The sequence below is a fragment of the Microtus pennsylvanicus genome, chromosome 3 (assembly GCF_037038515.1).
Source record: "Microtus pennsylvanicus isolate mMicPen1 chromosome 3, mMicPen1.hap1, whole genome shotgun sequence".
NCBI lineage: Eukaryota > Metazoa > Chordata > Mammalia > Rodentia > Cricetidae > Microtus > Microtus pennsylvanicus.
Genome location: NC_134581.1, coordinates 26,404,954 through 26,422,753, shown reverse-complemented (window position 1 = coordinate 26,422,753; position 17,800 = coordinate 26,404,954). Strand labels below are relative to the sequence as shown.

Below are 17,800 nucleotides of genomic sequence, written 5' to 3'. Positions count from 1 at the left end.
AAGGGAAATTGACTCCACACAGTTGCCTTCTTTCCTCTACATGTGTACTGTGCCATGTATGTACCTATATACACGTGCAGAAAATGTTTAAAAATAACGGTTTTATTGAGATATGTAGGCTCATGCTTGTAATTCCAACACTGGGAGGCTGAGATATGAGGATTATCCCGAGTTTGAGTGAGTTAAAAGTCTCAGAATACCAGAGGAGAGGAAGAAGTATCTAGACTGTGACACTGACTTGCTTTCTCTCTCCTTTTCACTTAATCAGCAAATTCGATCCCACAAGCAGAAGTGTAGCTTCTTCCTGGTACTGGGGATCAGACTCAGCTTCACACACAGAAGGCAAATCCTCCACCATAAGCTGCAGCCCAATCCTTTTAGTTTTTACCCAATCCTGGAAACTATCTCAAGTTCTGAAGTACGATGTTAATCAACAGTTTCAGTGAGATGCTATGGCAAGTCTATCACCCTAACATCCCATGGGTTACTAGAACGCTTGGTAAATTTCCCCTCCAATTAGTTAATATCTAATATATTGAGAACTTAGTGTATAAAGAGCTTATGACTAGATAAAAAAAAGATATAGGCCCTCACACTGAAAACTCTACTGAACAGTTGAGAAAAAAAAGCATATTAATGCAAATAATTTAATAGGTCACAATAAGCAAATATTGTACAAGACACTTATCCCCAGCAGAAAAAGGGCTACAGAGCCTAAAGCATAAGAGGCTTTCTGAGATTAAGTGGTTTCATGAAGCTGTAGAGGTGAGATGGAGCAGAATAATGGAGAAACCAGGTGTGGTGGCATGTGCCTGTGGTCCCACATCTGGAAGGACGAGGCTGAAGACGTTCAGGCCAGTCTAATTAGAATTGACTTGGAACAAAAACAGAAGTAAAAAAAATAAAGCAAAGGAAACTTTAGCACTAAGAAACAGGTAGATCAAGTGCTTCTCTCAGAGTATCTATATACTTCCTCCTGTGCTGGGATTAAAGGCGTCTGCGACCACTGTCCGGCAAGAAAGACCTCTTAAAAGGCAGATGAATGTAATAGTTAATTAAAGGTATAAGTTGAAGGCAAGATTTTTTTTTCTGTGAAGTCCAAAGGTAGAAAACAACTGCATGAAAAAAGTAATCTCACCCATTTCAGTTTAAGATAAGAAAACAAAACAGTATTCACTTATTGGGTGCTTTATGATTAAATGATTTACAAAGAGTTAAGGCGGGCATGAAAAAATTTGAAGAAATGGCGGTGATGGTGCATGCCTTTAATCCCATTACCAGGGAAGCAAAAGCAGGTTAATCTTAGTGAGTTTGAGGTCAGTCCAATCTACATAGAGTTCAAGGTCAGCCAGTGTTACCTAATGAAGCTTTGTTTCAAACAAACACCCCTGAGAAATCTAAATTAATAAAAAAAAAATTGAAAGTTCTCATGATGACGGAAAACCACAATTACTGAAAACCAAATCAAAGTATATCTCAGGGGTTTAAAGCAGAGTTTTAAAAAAGATCTGATCAATTGAAAAGTCAAAATTATTCATTTAGAAATGAATTAAGATTCATTTCCTGGAGCTGGAGAAATAGCTCACTGGTTATGAACACTAGCTGCTCTTCTGTAGAGATCCTGAGTTCAATTCCCAGTACCCACATGGTAGCTCACAACCATCTATAACTAGAGTCGCACGGGATCTGATGTCCTCTTCTAGTGTGCATATATATGCAGACAAAATACCCATATACACATAGAATATGCAAATAAATCTTTTTAAAAAGATACTTTTCCCACACCAATCAGAATTACTTTTCTGTAATTGACATTTTAATTCAAAACTGCTGACAGATTCATGTACTTAGGTAACCAAGTTGAAAAAAGCATGACGCAATCTCTTAGTACAAATGTAAATATACTGGATGGGTTCATTTGCTACTACAAAATAAATACTACTGAACTCAGTTCAAACAGATTTAAGTCAAGTGAACTGATAAGGCAGACACACAAGCATTGAGCTCTAATACAAATCTAACGACACAGAAAATGATCTGAAGAAGTTTTGTGTTGCTTTTCAAGACAGGGTTTCTCTATGTAGCCCTGGCTGTCCTGGAACTTGCTCTGTAAACTAGACTGGCCTCAAACTCAAGAGATCCACCAGCTTCTGCCTCCCAAGTGCTGGGATTAAAGGTGTGTGCCACCACAGCCAGTCTTAAATAAGTTTGAAAGCAACTTAATTAATATAAACTGGCCAATCTTTTTCTAATCATCAGAAAATGTCAACATACAGAGATTTTTAAAACTGGTATAACTGTTTCAAGCTGAAGCTGTATAAATTATATATGTTATATATTTTATAAAAGAAAATTGTCAGCAACTAGATGCAGGTACTAGTGCATATATGTGAACATTAAACACACAATAGCAGCACCAACACTACCTTCATTTTAAAACTAAAAACAACAGCCATCTGGGTATGGTGGCATAGAGGTAGGCCTGGTCTGGATACTGAATTCCAGACCAGTCAGGGCTACATAGTGAGACCTTGCCTGAAAACAAATGATACAAAAATTAATCAATTCAGTGCAAAATACCTATAATAACTTTAGAAAAGAAACCCAATGGATAAATTTAGAAAAAATAGTTTAAATATATACAATTTGGAAATACTCCATTTAATATAATCTTTATAGCTGTTCTACTCCATTATAGTCTGCTACAACTAATAAGTATGATGCATGCTAACTTCTGTCATTAGCTTTTCTAAAAACCTTTTCAGATGTGTAAGAAAAGTCAGGCATGTGGGAACCATCAAGATAAGCAGCGGCAGCAACAAAATGCACGAATGCTTTGCTCTCACTTGAGGCAGTGCAGGGGCCCAGGGGACACCACTCGGTTGACACTGGCTCCGGTCATGGTGTTCAGCTGAACTTCAGAGACGTAGAGTGTCACAGAGGATGACTGTAACCGTGTCTTGACAACTTCCAGTGGACATGTCAGAATAGCTCCCACTGTGCCACCACATCTACAGAAAGACGAAAAGATCACAATTTAGGTGTCTAACAGCCAATGAGAATATACATTTTTACTTAGTGCTCTAATCCAAAGGTGTTTTGTAACCTTACTAAAATTAAAAAATCTGAAGACTAATTTTTTTGAAAGTTTCACTTGACTATAAATAAACACTTTCAGTCACTAAAAAATACTGAGGGAATTATGGAAAGTATCCAGCATGTTGCAACTGGTAGCCCCTGTTTCCAAATATCAGAATAAAATTTGAAACAAACACTGAGCTTAGTACTTTACATACAATTAGGTAAAGGAAGAGCTCCAGCGAGGGCCATTCCTAAAATGATTGGCAAAAGAGCTGATCAGTGCCAGGTGTTGTGGCATGTGCCTGTGGTCCCACATCTGGAAGGACGAGGCTGACGACATTCAGTCTAATTAGAATTGACTTGGAACAAAAACAGAAGTAAAAAAAATAAAGCAAAGGAAACTTTAGCACTAAGAAACAGGTAGATCAAGTGCTTCTCCCAGAGTATCTATATACTTCTTGCCAAGGTATGATTTATAGCGCTGACGAAATCCATACCAGTGCTTGAAATGTATTCCATTTTTCACATTTCTTTCTTTTCTTTTCTTGGTTTTTCAAGATACAGTTTCTCTGTAGCTTCTGGAGCCTGTCCTGAAACTAGCTCTGTAGACCAGGCTGAGCCTCGAGCTCACAGAGATCCATCTGCCTCTGCCTCCCGAGTGCTGGGATTAAAGGCATGTGCCACCACCACCCAGCCCATTTTTCACATTTCTAACCCTTTAGGACCCCAGAAATCATTCTGAGCAGTAGGACAGAGATCAATTACTTATGGATAGTCATATGTATTTCTAATTTTAAGTACTCCCAACACTTAAAAGGACTTTGCTAAAAAACAGTTTCAGTCACTATCTCTTATGTCAACATGTGTAGAACAGGCAGAATTAGTGAAAAAAAAACCCAACAATAAAACCCTTTTTATATAAAGACTGATCATCAGAGTAACAAAATAAAAACTTTTAATAAAATGTCTTGTTTAAACTGGTTAGAAAAAAAAAACCCACAGAATTTAAGTAATAACCTAAGCAATAATTCTTTTTAAATACAAGAGCAGGACATAATGGTCTACATCTATAATCCCAGCTCTCAAGAAGTTGAGAGGTTAAGGAGGGGGATAACTCAGTGGGTAAAAGCACTTGCTGTACAAGCATGAGGACCCGGGTTGGAATCCCCAGCACCCTTGTAAAACCAGACATGGCCATATACTGAGTGCATGCCTGTAGTCTTAGAAGTGGGGTGGAGAACAGTAGATTCTGGGAGTTTGCTGGCTAACCAGCTTACCTGAAAAAACAGATTCAGACTCAGTGATAGAATGAACACAAGCATGTCTGTGTTCATAGGCTCCCACCACATACAGAGAGGGAGAGGGAGAGGGAGAAAGGGAGGGAGAGGGAGAGAGGGAGGGAGAGGGAGAGGGAGAGGAGGGAGAGGGAGAGAAGTAGGGAGAGGGAGAGGGAGAGGGAGAGAAGGAGGGAGAGGGAGAGGGAGAGGGAGAGGGAGAGGGAGAGAGGGAGGGAGAGGGAGAGGGAGAGAGGGAGGGAGAGGGAGAGGGAGAGAGGGAGGGAGAGGGAGAGGGAGAGAGGGAGGGAGAGGGAGAGGGAGAGGGAGAGAGGGAGAGGGAGAGGGAGAGAGGGAGGGAGACTACATTCTTACATTTCTGGGCAGGAGTCTAATTCCCTGATAAGTTAAACAATCTCGATTCAAGTTTAACAAATTGCACTGGATGCAGGTACATTACTGCAATTTTTCCAACTGCAGACAAGAAAGACTTCATGCCCAGAGAGAACAAAAGATAACACAAAAAGAAAACATCACAACGTCAGACTTCTCAATAATCACAAATTTACCTCCAGAAACCTAAACAAAACCAAACTAAACTACCTCTGGGCAGTGGTGGCTCAGACCTTAAGTCCAGTATTCATGGAGGCAGAGGCAGGTGGATCTCTATGAGTTGAAAGGCAGCCTGGTCTACAAGAGCTAGTTCTAGGATAGGCTCTAAAGCTACATTTTCAAAAAACCAAAACAAATAAACACAAAAAAAAAAACAAAACAACAACAACAACAAAACACTCCAGTATTAAAGGAAGTAAATAAAAACAGTAGAAACCAAATGCAGGAACAAAATACTTCCCCCACACAATTTTATCTTTTGTCATAAAATGGTAAGTGCCAAACTTAAAAAATAGTCGATCCAGATGGTTTATGAGAGCTAAGAAGAACAAAAATCTCTAGAAGGGAACTAATAAAACTAATGTATTTGACCACAGAGAATAGTAGCCAGGTGTGGAGGCTCACATTGTAGAGGCTCACATCTACAACCCCAGCACTTGGGAAGTCAAGGCAGGATCAGAAGTTCAAAGCTGTAAGTGATGAGGGAGAGTCTTCTGTTTTGTGTTCATTTTATTGGTTAAATAAAGAGACTGCGTTGGCCCTTTAATAAGACAGAAAATTAGGTAGGCAGAGTAAACAGAACAAAATGCTGGGAGGAAGAAGGCAGTGAGTCAGATGCCATGCCTCTCCTCTCCAGGCAGTCGCCATGACTCTCCTCTCCGAGACAAATGCCGTTAGACTCGTCCTGGTAAGTCACACTCAAGTGGAATATGGATATGAGAAATGGGTTAGATCAATATGTAAGAGCTAGCCAATAAGAGGTTACAACTAATGGGCTAGGCAGTGTTTAAAAGAATACAGTTTCTGTGTAATTATTTCATGTAAAGTTAGCCGGGTGGCAGGACGCACCCCGCCGCTCATACTACAGAGTGGCACCCAACGTGGGGCCTGAACTCACGACCCTGAGAAGGAGAGTGCTCTGAGACCTTGCCGATGGCTCAGCGCTCCCCGCCTGCACCTGGGCAGACGACAGAATCAGGCTTAGGCAGGTGGAAGAGCATGGTGGATTTCTGCCGCCATACAGAGACATGTTTCCAGGCTGCGCAATGCTCTGCGTGTCAGATTTGGATGTAACTTGGATGAAAAGAGTTTCTGTGCTGCACACTCAGTCTCAGAGTTAAACTGCTGAGTGCGGCTCGAGTGTGGCTCCAATGTGGACTTGCTGTGTGCCTGGAACTGTGCACAGCTCTGGGGCACCAAATGGATCTGGGACACCAAATGGATCTGAGGTAGGAGCGGCTGCTCCATGCTGAACTGTGCTGACCTCATACAGGAACAATGGTAATTACCATAACAACAGTGCAGTTAAGGTTTAGACTGGCAGTAAAGAGGCAGTAACGAATTACCCCTACATGGTGCAACTTAGGTTTTTAAGAAGTGCTTAGCATTTTAAAAATTGCTCCTGGATAATAAAAAAAAATTACAGATTCACAACAGGACGGATTCAGACATAAAAGACTTAAATGGGTCACAGTGTTGGATGAGTGTATGTAGGCTTGGGAGAGAGAAGAAAAAAATAAAGTTAATGCTCTTAAAAAAAGGGTGAAGTCTTTAAAGAGACAGAGTAAATAAAATAAAGAAAAATAAGCCACGTAAAAATGAAAAATTCACAGAGAGTCTGGATTATGTACATTGCGTTTTCTTTAAAATTTTTGACTGTGAAGGAGCTAAGTACAGAGAGACATTTCATTACATGGGCTGCCAAGCTAAACCAAAATGGATATAAGGGTATTATGATTTCAGAATTTGGGTCTAAGGATATGATGCTTTGGAGAGGGTCTTCTTTTGTTTTCACAGAGAATGAGACGCTATGGATTGCTTCTATCCCAATATGGTATAATAGACCATGCCTTCCTGAAAGATCACCATAAACACCTTCAGAAAATTACTTCATTCAACTGCCAGGTTATACCATGAAAGACCTAAATAACAGCGCCCCCATTCAGCAGAAAGCAGTTTGGAGAGAAAAAACTGTGCCAATGTTCCCAAATATTGCTTATAAATGTTCTTTTACATTTAAAGGGGGATATGATATAGATATGAATAATTTACATTGGTATGGATTTTAAGGTCAATTTTGTTATATGTATGTGTACTTCTAATATTGATTAAGGTATTGTGATTGTGAAGTTCATTTTTAAAATGTAATGTATAATTAGGAAATATAGGTTGTTAATGGATAATCATCAATAGTAGTAAAGCTTGTAGCCATGTTAGTTAGATTTTCTAGATATATATAGATATATTTTAGTTAGATAGGTATTCTTCATATCTTTCAAAGACTACAGAATATGGCATTTTAAATGTTTTAATAACTTAGGGCTTTTCATGACAATGAGACACGTCTGCTCCTGGCAGCACCAGCTACTTCAGGAGGAAGATGGGCATTGAAGAGGCTCCTTATGGAGTTTGATAGCCATTTGGGCAAGAGAAACTGCTCTTGCCTGGACTGTTACATAAACTGGACATAGAGAACCCGCAGAGGGAGGACTGCTAAACTTGCCTAAAGGTGAGATGGTCTTTCGGGGTTCCTGATTCATGAAAGAGTCTGCGAGATATTCTGCAGGACACAGCAGATAATGACTGACTGTCTTTAAAATTTCCTGCTTCATGGAAAAGTCTGCTAGATATTATGGGCCTGTAGGCTAAAGATGGATGCCCCAACGGTACAGAGGAACTTTGGGTGACTGTCCAGGCAGCGAGATGTCTCTGTCATTTCTAGAGTTTGGATTTCTTATTTGCTTAGGTAATATTATATCCTTTTGGAGTCTTTGATGGAGTTAAAGAATGGATAACTATAGTTTTTCTTAGTTATGATAAAAGATAAAATAGATATAAATATTGTAACTAATTCTTGCTTTATGTTAAAGTTAAAGCCTTTCTTTTTTGTTTAAACAGAAAAGGGGGAAATGATGGGGGAGAGTCTTCTGTTTTGTGTTAATTTCATTGGTTAAATGAAGAGACTGCGTTGGCCCTTTAATGGGGCAGAAAATTAGGTAGGCGGAGTAAACAGAACAAAATGCTGAGAGGAAGAAGGCAGTGAGTCAGACTCCATGCCTCTCCTCTCCAGGCAGTCGCCATGACTCTCCTCTCCAAGATGGATGCCCGTTAGACTCGTCCTGGTAAGCCACACTCAAGTGGCAATACGGATATGAGAAATGGGTTAGATCAATATGTAAGAGCTAGCCAATAAGAGGTTATAACTAATGGGCCAGGCAGTGTTTAAAAGAATACAGTTTCCGTGTAATTATTTCGGGTAAAGCTAGCCGGGTGGCGGGACGCACCCCACCGCTCATACTACATATAAGAAACATAAGCATAAACAACTTAGCAAGAGGTAAATATTGAGCCAAACAAAAAGAAAAAGGATAAGCTCTGACTTAATTTTATTAAAAACTGGATGATAAGTAATCATAGTGAAAAGAGAAATGAGGGAGGAATGGAAAGTGGTACACTAAATTATCACTATCAAAATACCATATAGAAATTTTAAAAATCAATTAAAATTAAAAAGAAAAATCTAGAGTTGGACACAGACATCGCAGGGGTAGGGTTCTATTATCGTTCAGCAGCTTTGTTTGGTTCTTATCGTGCACATTTATTTTCAAAATATTGCTTTTTGAGACAGAGTCTCTCTATAAAGCCCTAGCTGGCCTGGAAGTCAGATGGGGCCTACCTCTACCTCCTGAGTCCTCAGCAACACTGTACTTTTTTAACTTACGTGAAAGGGATTTCATTTTTATGGCATCATCAGCTTTGTGTACAAGATTAAAGCACTGTGCTATAATGCATTTAGTTTTATGTCTAAATGAGCGTGAGCACAACCAAACTATATTAAATATACAGTATATAGCTCACTTATGCATCTAAGATGTAGTTAATTAAAGGAAAGGGCCTGAGAGCCATGATGCAGGCTTAGAGTTTCAGCAAGGAGGAGGCAGAAGAATAATCAGAAGTTCAAGGTTATCCTTAGTTACACAGTGAACTCAAGCAAGGCTAGGCTACATGAACTATCTCAAAAAACAAATACTATGTAATATTATTTGAGCCTTATTCCACTCCTTCAGTTTCACATCAATAAACTAAATTTTCATTAAGACAGTAAATTAAACCTTTCAGAAACACCAATTTGCATAACCAATATAATCACATTTTTAAAAAATAGCAAGAAGTCAAGAAGCAAGACCACAAGCTCAAGGCCTGCCTAGGGTACTCCACTTCAAGATGAGCCAGGCCAACTTAGTGAGATCCCGTCTTAAGATTAAAAAGAGGTTGGAGCATGAGGTTCTAGGTTTACTTTGCAGAATAGCATGAGAATATAGAATCAAGATGAAGTACCTCAAACCAAAACAAGCTAAAAGGCCTATACCCATGCAGAAAGTTCTAGAAGTTAAAAATCAAGGTTTTCTGACACTCAACTATCAAAAAACACAAGAAATAGTAAAAGACACACCACTCAGGCATGGTGGTGCATACTTTTAGTCCCAGGTCTTGGAAACAGAGGCAGGTGGATCTCTGAGGTAGTCTGGCCTACAGAGCAAATTCCAGGCCAGTCATGGCACATAGCAGATTTTGTCTCAAAAAGCAAAGGAAACACACAAAAGACACAAAGTAACAAATGAAAAAGAAAAATCAATTACCTTCAACTCTCTCTGGCTGTGTGCACATGCTACTCAACACCTTCTCCAAGTGCATTAAAACAAGCCCTTAGGTTTCCTGCCTTCTACAGGTGCTATTTTCCTCTGACCCATTGACCAGGCCAGAAGTTAGAGCCATGTAGTATGGCAGCCAATTCATCTGCTAATGTGAATATTTTACTAATTAAAAGTTACAATTTAAAGTTATTTCTGTAAAACAATCATTCATTTGCTGTGTTTTCTTCACTGGCAATTGAAGGGAGAGAATAGCCCAGTTTGAGACCAAGGAACATTAAAAATTCATTACAGCATCAAAAATCTCTACATTACACATCTTTCTGTATTGATGTGTAAAATGATATTGTATGTTCGATATATCCAAAGTAACCTCAATTTTTTTTGTTCTTAGTCAAACTACCTGGACCAAGGTGCATCTTAAAAGTTTATAGGCAGGGGCTAGAGCAATGGCTTAGGGGTTATGAGCACTGGTCATTCTTCCAGAGAACAGGAGTTCAATGCCCAGCATCCACATGGAGGTTCACAAGAATATGTAATACCAGTTCTAGAGGATCTAACAGTACTCAACATGCACACAGTGCAGGCAAAACACTAGGCACATAAAACAATAAAGTTTATAGGCAATTAATGGGGAGTGGTCCACACCTATAATTTAGCACTGTTGAGGCTAAGACAAAGGGACCAAGAACTGCAGACCCGCATAACAAAACACTGCCACCCAGAAAGAGGGAGGGAGAGAGGGAAGAAGGGGAGAAAGGTAGAAGAAAGGAAAGGAAGAATGAACCAGGAAGGAAAAGGAACTAAAGGGGTAAACAACCAAGATTAGAGAAATAAGACAGTCGTGTTCTATGCATCAACCTACAGACTATTCAACATTGTTAAATTCGACTACTTTATAAGACAAATAAAACTCTTCTACTTTTATGTTTGTGTGGTAAGCTTACCCAACTATGACAAGTTGCTTCTATTTGCTTATGTACATAAGAAAAATTCAGGCATGTCAGTGGTCAACTACTTTAGTACTTTTTTTTTTAACCAACCTCTTGAGTAAGTTGGCACAGTTGAGTAAGCTAGGCACCAAGAGACTGTTTAAAAAGCACAGAACTCAAAAACTGCAAACATCTTGTGAGACTGACAGCTTCAAAGTGTTCTCCCGTGCAACTTTACCACAGGGCACGAGGACTGTAAGCTGATGGTGAGAGGGTGGGGGAGGCAAAGGGGAAGTTTTCACTAAACAGCAGTGAAGTAGCAAGCAGATCCATTTCAACCATGCTGCTAAGAATCTTGAACCTGCCAGGTATACAGTTACAAATACAGTCCTATAGTCTCAAACAGCTGAATCACTAGGACCAGTTTCCCAGTCTATAAAGAACTTTTACTAACCAAATTGAGGCATATGTGTGTGGGGGGGGAGGGGGGACACATAGGAACCTAAGAACTTTCAAGATTCTGCTGAAGGAAAGGGAGGACCATGGAACAGAACAGATTCCAAGACTTTGACTGTCAGACATAGGTTGCCTTCAGTCTGAGGTTCCAAGCATGCCTGAGCCACAACACTTGTTGGACAGGCAAGGAAGTGTACAAAGTATTTCCTAAGTAGGTCCACAAATCTGGGTGGAATACACATTTTAACAGGTGCTTGGAAATTCATCTTTCTTAATCTTTACACAAACCTATTTCCTCGAACAAATGCAGTTTATCTTTGTAAAAGCAGAATGAACAAGTTGACCCATTTTTCTGTTTCCAAGTAACACACCATTTCATGAGAAACAACACTAAAAAACAGTTCACGAAAATGTTAATTTATCTTAAGGTTCTTTGTATCTTAAAACATGTGGGTCAGCGGGGTGGTGGTAGCACATGCCTTTAATCCTAGGTCTCTGAGTTTGAGACCAGCCTGGTCTACAGAGTGAGTTCCAGGACAGGATCCAAAGCTACACAAAGAAACTGTCTGGGGGTGGGGGGAAGGACCAAACAAACAAACAATAACAAAACATGTGGGTCACCTCTAAAATCCTATAAACTTCATTAAGGAATTTTAACCCCAACTTTTTCTTTTATAGCTTAATTTGTTAACCAATACTACAGACTGAGCATTATCTTCAAGTCTTTAGTATTTAAGGCAAGAAACACACCTTTTCAAAATGGCTATCAAGTGATAGATTATCCTATACAGTGATAGATTACCATGAAAAACTAAATAAATTGTTGAAGTGAAAGGGGTATTTAAGGTATGTGTGATATTTCTGGTTCAGGAAAAAATTAAAAAGACTGTTCTTACTTTGAATGCTACAGCAAAATAAAGAATAATAATACCCGAATCAGAAAAATGCTGACCAGCTGGTTAGATAAACATACATGTGTGGATGGACAATAATACACAGATCAAGATAAAGTTATACAGTACCAGACTAAGGACTAAAAAAATCCACTATGGAAACAAAATATGCACGAGGAAACATGATTATTTTGAAAAAGTAAATTTCAGGTAGGTGGTGGTGGCACACACCTTTAATCCCAGCACTCAGGAGGCAGAAGTAGGCTGTGAGTTCGAGGCCAGCCTGGTCTAATAGAGCGAGTTTCAGGACAGGCTCCATGGCTACAGAGAAACCCTGTCTTGAAAAACAAACTAACAAATGAACAAACCAAGTCTATTTGCTTCCCTTCACATTTTTAACAACTAATCAAAATCACTAAATTCTCCAATCAGATCAGATCCAGTGACTAAGAGCTCTTTAGCTTAATCTGTATGTCTTTCTTGCTGCACTTGGTTTCAGAACCTATTTTCTGGTTCTTCTAGTTTCTTTTCTTCTTTGAGACAGGATCTCATTAATTATATAGACCAGCTGACCTCAAACTCGGAGATCTGCTTGCTTCTGTCTCCTGAGTGCTGGGACCAAGGGCATGCGCCACCAGGATCATCTGGCTCGTCTACTCTGGAGATCTGAACTTAAGTCTCCATGCTTGGGCAGTAGGCACTCCCTAGCCCCTGTAGGGACCTAAAAGACTCTGTTCCTAAATGAACAGACTACCTTTACACAGACTACCAGCACAAATGCCAACACATCTGTGAAAGCAAACAACATCATACTATTTTTGTGAACTCCACTTAGAACGGTGGGACCACCAGAAGAGTTCTTGGGAATTCAAAGGAGTTGCTACTGCCCCAGCTCCAACACTACCCCTTGCTGTGCCAAGCTAACTCTCTACAGGGAAACAGCTAACAAAACAGAATAAGTAACTTCCCTTAGTTTTCCAATCCATTAGAATGAAATTCTCACAGGAGAGTATTTCTCAATGTTTAAGACATCTGCCTCCCCATTCATAGGTTCAAATCCTACCCCCTAAGAGGTGACAGCACTGAGAAGGGCTGGGTTTGGGGGAAGTGACTAGGTACTGAAACAGAGCTTTATGACATAAAGGAGTGCTGCCCCTTTCACCATTTGAGACTGAGAATGAAGTTGGAGGAAGTAGGTCCTCTCTAGGCAGGCATGTAATCTGCTCACCTGGACTCTCAAGGCTCTAGACCTGGAGCAAATGAATATTAACTTTCTAGATGCCACCTGATTTATGGTATTTTGTAATCACAGCCCAAAAGGTCTAAGTAGACACAGGATGGAACTGGGAACATGGCTCAGTGGTTAAGAGCATTGCTGCTCTTGCAGAGGACTTGGGTTCAGTTCCAGCACCTAAATAGTGACCCACAACTGTGTGTTCCTCCAGTTCCAGGATATCTGAAGCTGTCTTCTTCATCTTCTTTTTCTTTTTTGTCAAGACAGGATTTCCCTGTGTAGCCTTGGCTGTCTGGAACTCCCTCTGTAGACCAGGCTGGCCTTGAACTCACAGAGATCTGCCTGCCTCTGCCCCCAGAGTGCTGGGATTAAAGGTGTGCACCATCACTAGAGTACACTGATGCCCTCTTTTGATTGGCCTGCATGGGTTTCAGCACACATGTGGTGCACATACATATACTAAAATATGCATACGCGCACGCACGTGTGTGTGTATATATATATATAAAATTTTAAGTTTTATTTTACTTCATGTATGTGAGTGTTTTGTACTGTGTCTGTTAGATCCCCTGGAACTAGGGTTTTAGATGGTTGTGAACTACCATATGGGTGCTGAGAATCAAAATCTGGGTCCTTTCCAAGAACAAGAAGTGTTCTTAATCACTGAGCTATTTTTCCAGCCACACAAAAATAAATCACAAAAAAACCCCCGAAAACTCCACAGAAAAATAGAAAAGATGGAAGAAAAAAATTATGGGCATAGTATAATACAAATAAACCTCATTAAACTTCTACTTCTGGCCTGTTCTTACAAGGAGCCAGGTGAAATAATTTCGCAACCAAAAAAAAATCACAATATTACTCAACAAATAAGTAACTTGAGAAAGTTGTCTTTATAGTACTTATGTCTATGAACAGACACACAGCATCTGAGGTGGAGTAGAAACTAAACCTTAACATTCTCTTCTTCACAGCTACCTTGATCCGTCTCTGTAACTCAATTAACCCAACAAATGCCCTTACAAATCCTGAATATTAACTCTAGAAAATGCATAATGAGATCAAAGGGTGCCTTAAAGAAAGCACGGGTTAAGCACGTGAGAATGTCATTCAGAACCAAGGTCCAGGCTGTTTCAAATGTTCCTATTAACAGCACAGCCCCTCGTAAAAATCTTCTGGGATCCTGAAGTGCACAGCATACACCATTTTAAGTCACCAGGACAGGTGCTCACAGGCCCCCAGGTGAAGAAACCCTTGCCTAAGAATAAATGTCACCATGAAAGGTTCCTCTTGGTTCTTTTAAGGTATGCTGAGCGCATTCCAAGGAACACCATGTGAGGAAGCCAAGACATAGGCTACAAAGACACACCTCTTCTGTGCGGTAAAATAAATCTTACAGCTCCTAGTGTGGATAGAATCCTGTAATGATAAACTTAGCACTTACAAAGAACACACCAAATCATTGTCAAAAACATGCAAGCTTGGTACACAAACTAGACATTTTTAATTAAGAACATTTCCAACATAACCCGCCTTGCATTTCTACGTGTTTATCACACACAACACTGCCAGAATATGATGCACAACAGAATTTATGTATTATTCAATCATCAAGACTTTTATAATTATTTATTCCTCATTTACTTGTATGAAAATGTTTGACCATAGGGAAGAGAATTTTTTTACATTAGCATATTTTTCTCTATTTTGATCAAAAGGACCTTTGCTGTCTCACCTATCACTCCACTACTTCTGTGAGGAGTATGCTAAATCACTTAGACATTCACTCTATATAAATATGAAGTCGAGATGAGATGCAAAGGGAGAGAATTTACAAGCAAAAACACTGTATCTTGTCCCACTTAACATTCTACTGTGCACATACTAGACTTCTTTGGGCAGGAGGGAACAAACTGATATTTTTGGATCCCATAAAAATCCTCCATTCCAGTTCTCAACAACAACAACAACAACAAAACCCCAAAAAGACCCCTAAATGGTCTAAATTCATAAGTATTAATAAACACAAGGTGATGATCCCAGTACAAGCTGGAAAACTAATGCATTTGTGCTAACATTTATTTCATATACATATGTGCTCTATCTTTAACAAAACTTGCAAAACATGAAACCTAAACACAGGAGCCACAGAAGGTCCTGCCTTAGAGAGGACATCAACTTTGCCTTATAGGTGAAGTGATCAAAATGAAAGAGTTTTGTCTATTCTTAATTCAAATTCAAAGGGCCAGCCTGAACTACATCTATGGTCTTCTACCTTGCACCAGGTGTAGCTACAAGATCTAATTACAAGTGGAAATCCAATAACTTCAGGAGAATACATCCTTACTTTCCCTTACCCCCTCCCCTCCAATACACAGAGTTTACTAAAATGTCTTAAAGGCCAGGGATGGAGCCCTGTGGTGGGAGAGCTTGCTTAGCATGTGCAAAGTTCAGGTACAGCAGAGACTTACTGGTAGTAAACATTTCAGAAACAGGAAAAGCAAACGGGTTCTCGCAAAATTAGCAGTTGCTTTAACGCCAGAGTAGAGAACGGTTCAAAACGGGAGAATAATAAATGCTGAATTAAATGTGTCCTAACTAAGAAAAGTACTGTCATTATCAGCAATAGAATCCCCATATATTAAGTCAAAGCACACAACCACGAAGAGAATGCATATGTATTCCTTTGATATTCTTAAAGTGACTGATCCAAAATCAAACCCTTGGGGTTTGAGACTACTTTATTCTGCTGAATAGATTAGAAAGCTAATCCACCATAGTTATTTTTATGACAAGGTTATAATCGTACTGATAAAAATCTTAACGTTGTTCTATTTATCTAAATAATAGGGAAAGAACATCTCGAATGGAGGAAGAAAGTTGGCTCAGCAAAATGGCTGTGGATCAGCAAACCAGACTTAAGGCTCCATCCTAATCCTGTGCACATATATAGTTAAATATTCATCTAAGTGCATGACTTCTCTCAACTCAGCCCTTCTCCAAAGCGGCCAGTGCTGGGGGGCTGATTTCCCGCAAAATAAATAAAAATAACAAGAGAAAGGTCTTCAAAGTCACTGCCACTTTGCACCATCTTCCGCAACCGTGACAAGCTAGGGGGAAAAAAAATTTCCAGAGCTGGAAACAACCTCCAGGTACCGCGGGTGAGAGAGCACAACAACGCCTTCCCCGACGGCTGCGACGCCACCACCAGCAGAAGCAGCAAGCGCGCAGCGGCGGCCGGAAACAAGGTTGCCCGCGAACGTGGGCGACGTGAGGCCCAGGAGCGCGGGGCGAGGAGGCCGGCCGAGGCGGCTCCCATTTTGTCTCCAGGCCGAGCCTCCTAGGCGAGGCCGGGGTCCGTGCGCCTCAGCTGCCGCCCGCGCACGACCGCCAAGCTAGGCCGCGACTCACGCCCAGGCCCGGCGTGGCCTCCGTGGGCCCGCGCGATCCCGCCCGCAGCCTGCACCCCGCGCGCCCCACCGACCTACCCCCCGGCAAACAGATGCACCAGCGTGTCCCTCTGGCTCATCCTCTCTTCTGCATGTCCTCCGGGCGCAGAGGCGGGACGCGGAGCCGGCGGCCCGCCACGAGCAGAGGCGTGGGCCGAGAGGGACGCCGGGGGAGCGGGCGGAGCCGCAGCTGCGGAAGGGCCACTGGCGAACCCTCCCGGCGCCGTCCCCGATTCGGCGACCTCCACCCGACTGCGCAGCCCGAGTCCGGAGGAGTCCGACGCCCCTACATAAACAGAAGCTTCTATTGGGTGAGACCGCGTGACGTCACGAGACCCGCACGCCTCTTTCACGTGATCGCGGGCGGGGGTGGGGGGGCATAGGACTCCTCAATGAAGGGCCGCGGGGCAGGACGGGAACGCGTGCGGGACTGAAGTGGGTTGCCTCGCCGGTGCACCTGCTCCGCTAATCCGGGAGGCGGCCCAGCGACAGACTTATCTGCGCAGACCGGTTGCGACAAAGAGCCCAGCGGTCCGAGGTCACTGCTGATCTACTCTGCAAATGCGTGAATTCAGGACTGAGCCAGTCGGCTTTCTGTGTGCGCCTCGGAAATCGCTGAACGTTTGGAACCGCTTGTGCACTGATACCCGCGTGCATGCTCACCAACAGCACAGTATTAAACCTGATCATTCAGCATTAGCGTTAAATTGGGATCTGTAGCGGAGAGACGAGATGCATCACGAAACTTTTTGTCAGGGGCGGGGTGCAAGGCCTCACGGTGAAACGAACCCTGATGGGTCTGGGTTCCTATAAAGTTCAGGCTGGGCTCCAACTCACAGACACCTGCATGCCTTAAACCTCCTAAGTGGTGGGATTAAAGGCCTTCCAGGCTCTGTGGAACATTCCTGTGGCAGAATGCTGACAGAGAATTCCTGACAGGAATAAGGTAGAGTCACGTGGGGCGAAAACCTTCCAAGTTTCTTAAGTGAAGGGCAAGATTAATCTGAAGGTTTACTATAGGAAAAGATAATTATTTTATTGACCAACACATGTTTCTTATATGTATACATAAGACTAAGGAAAGTGGTTTTTTTTTCTCTAGAAAATGGTTCTTAATTCCTATTAACTGGTAATTATTTCCGAGGCACAAATGAACAGGCAAAATAATATAATAGACACCAATATGCTAATCACACAGAAGGAACCGTAAAACTACA

General features: G+C 41.3%; 1 protein-coding gene across 1 annotated transcript in view; it reads right to left on the bottom strand.

The window, feature by feature from the left end:
* Slc25a36 (solute carrier family 25 member 36) overlaps nt 1-16,864 on the bottom strand; it is a 32,815-nt gene extending 15,951 nt beyond the window's left edge. The window contains exons 1-2 of the mRNA XM_075964917.1: nt 16,623-16,864; nt 2,847-3,011 (exon numbers count right to left, since the gene is read on the bottom strand). Of these exons, the coding sequence (XP_075821032.1) occupies nt 2,847-3,011; nt 16,623-16,663 (206 nt within the window). The 5' untranslated portion in view covers nt 16,664-16,864. The remainder of the gene's footprint in view (nt 1-2,846; nt 3,012-16,622) is intronic.
* Nucleotides 16,865-17,800: the final 936 nt, after the last annotated feature.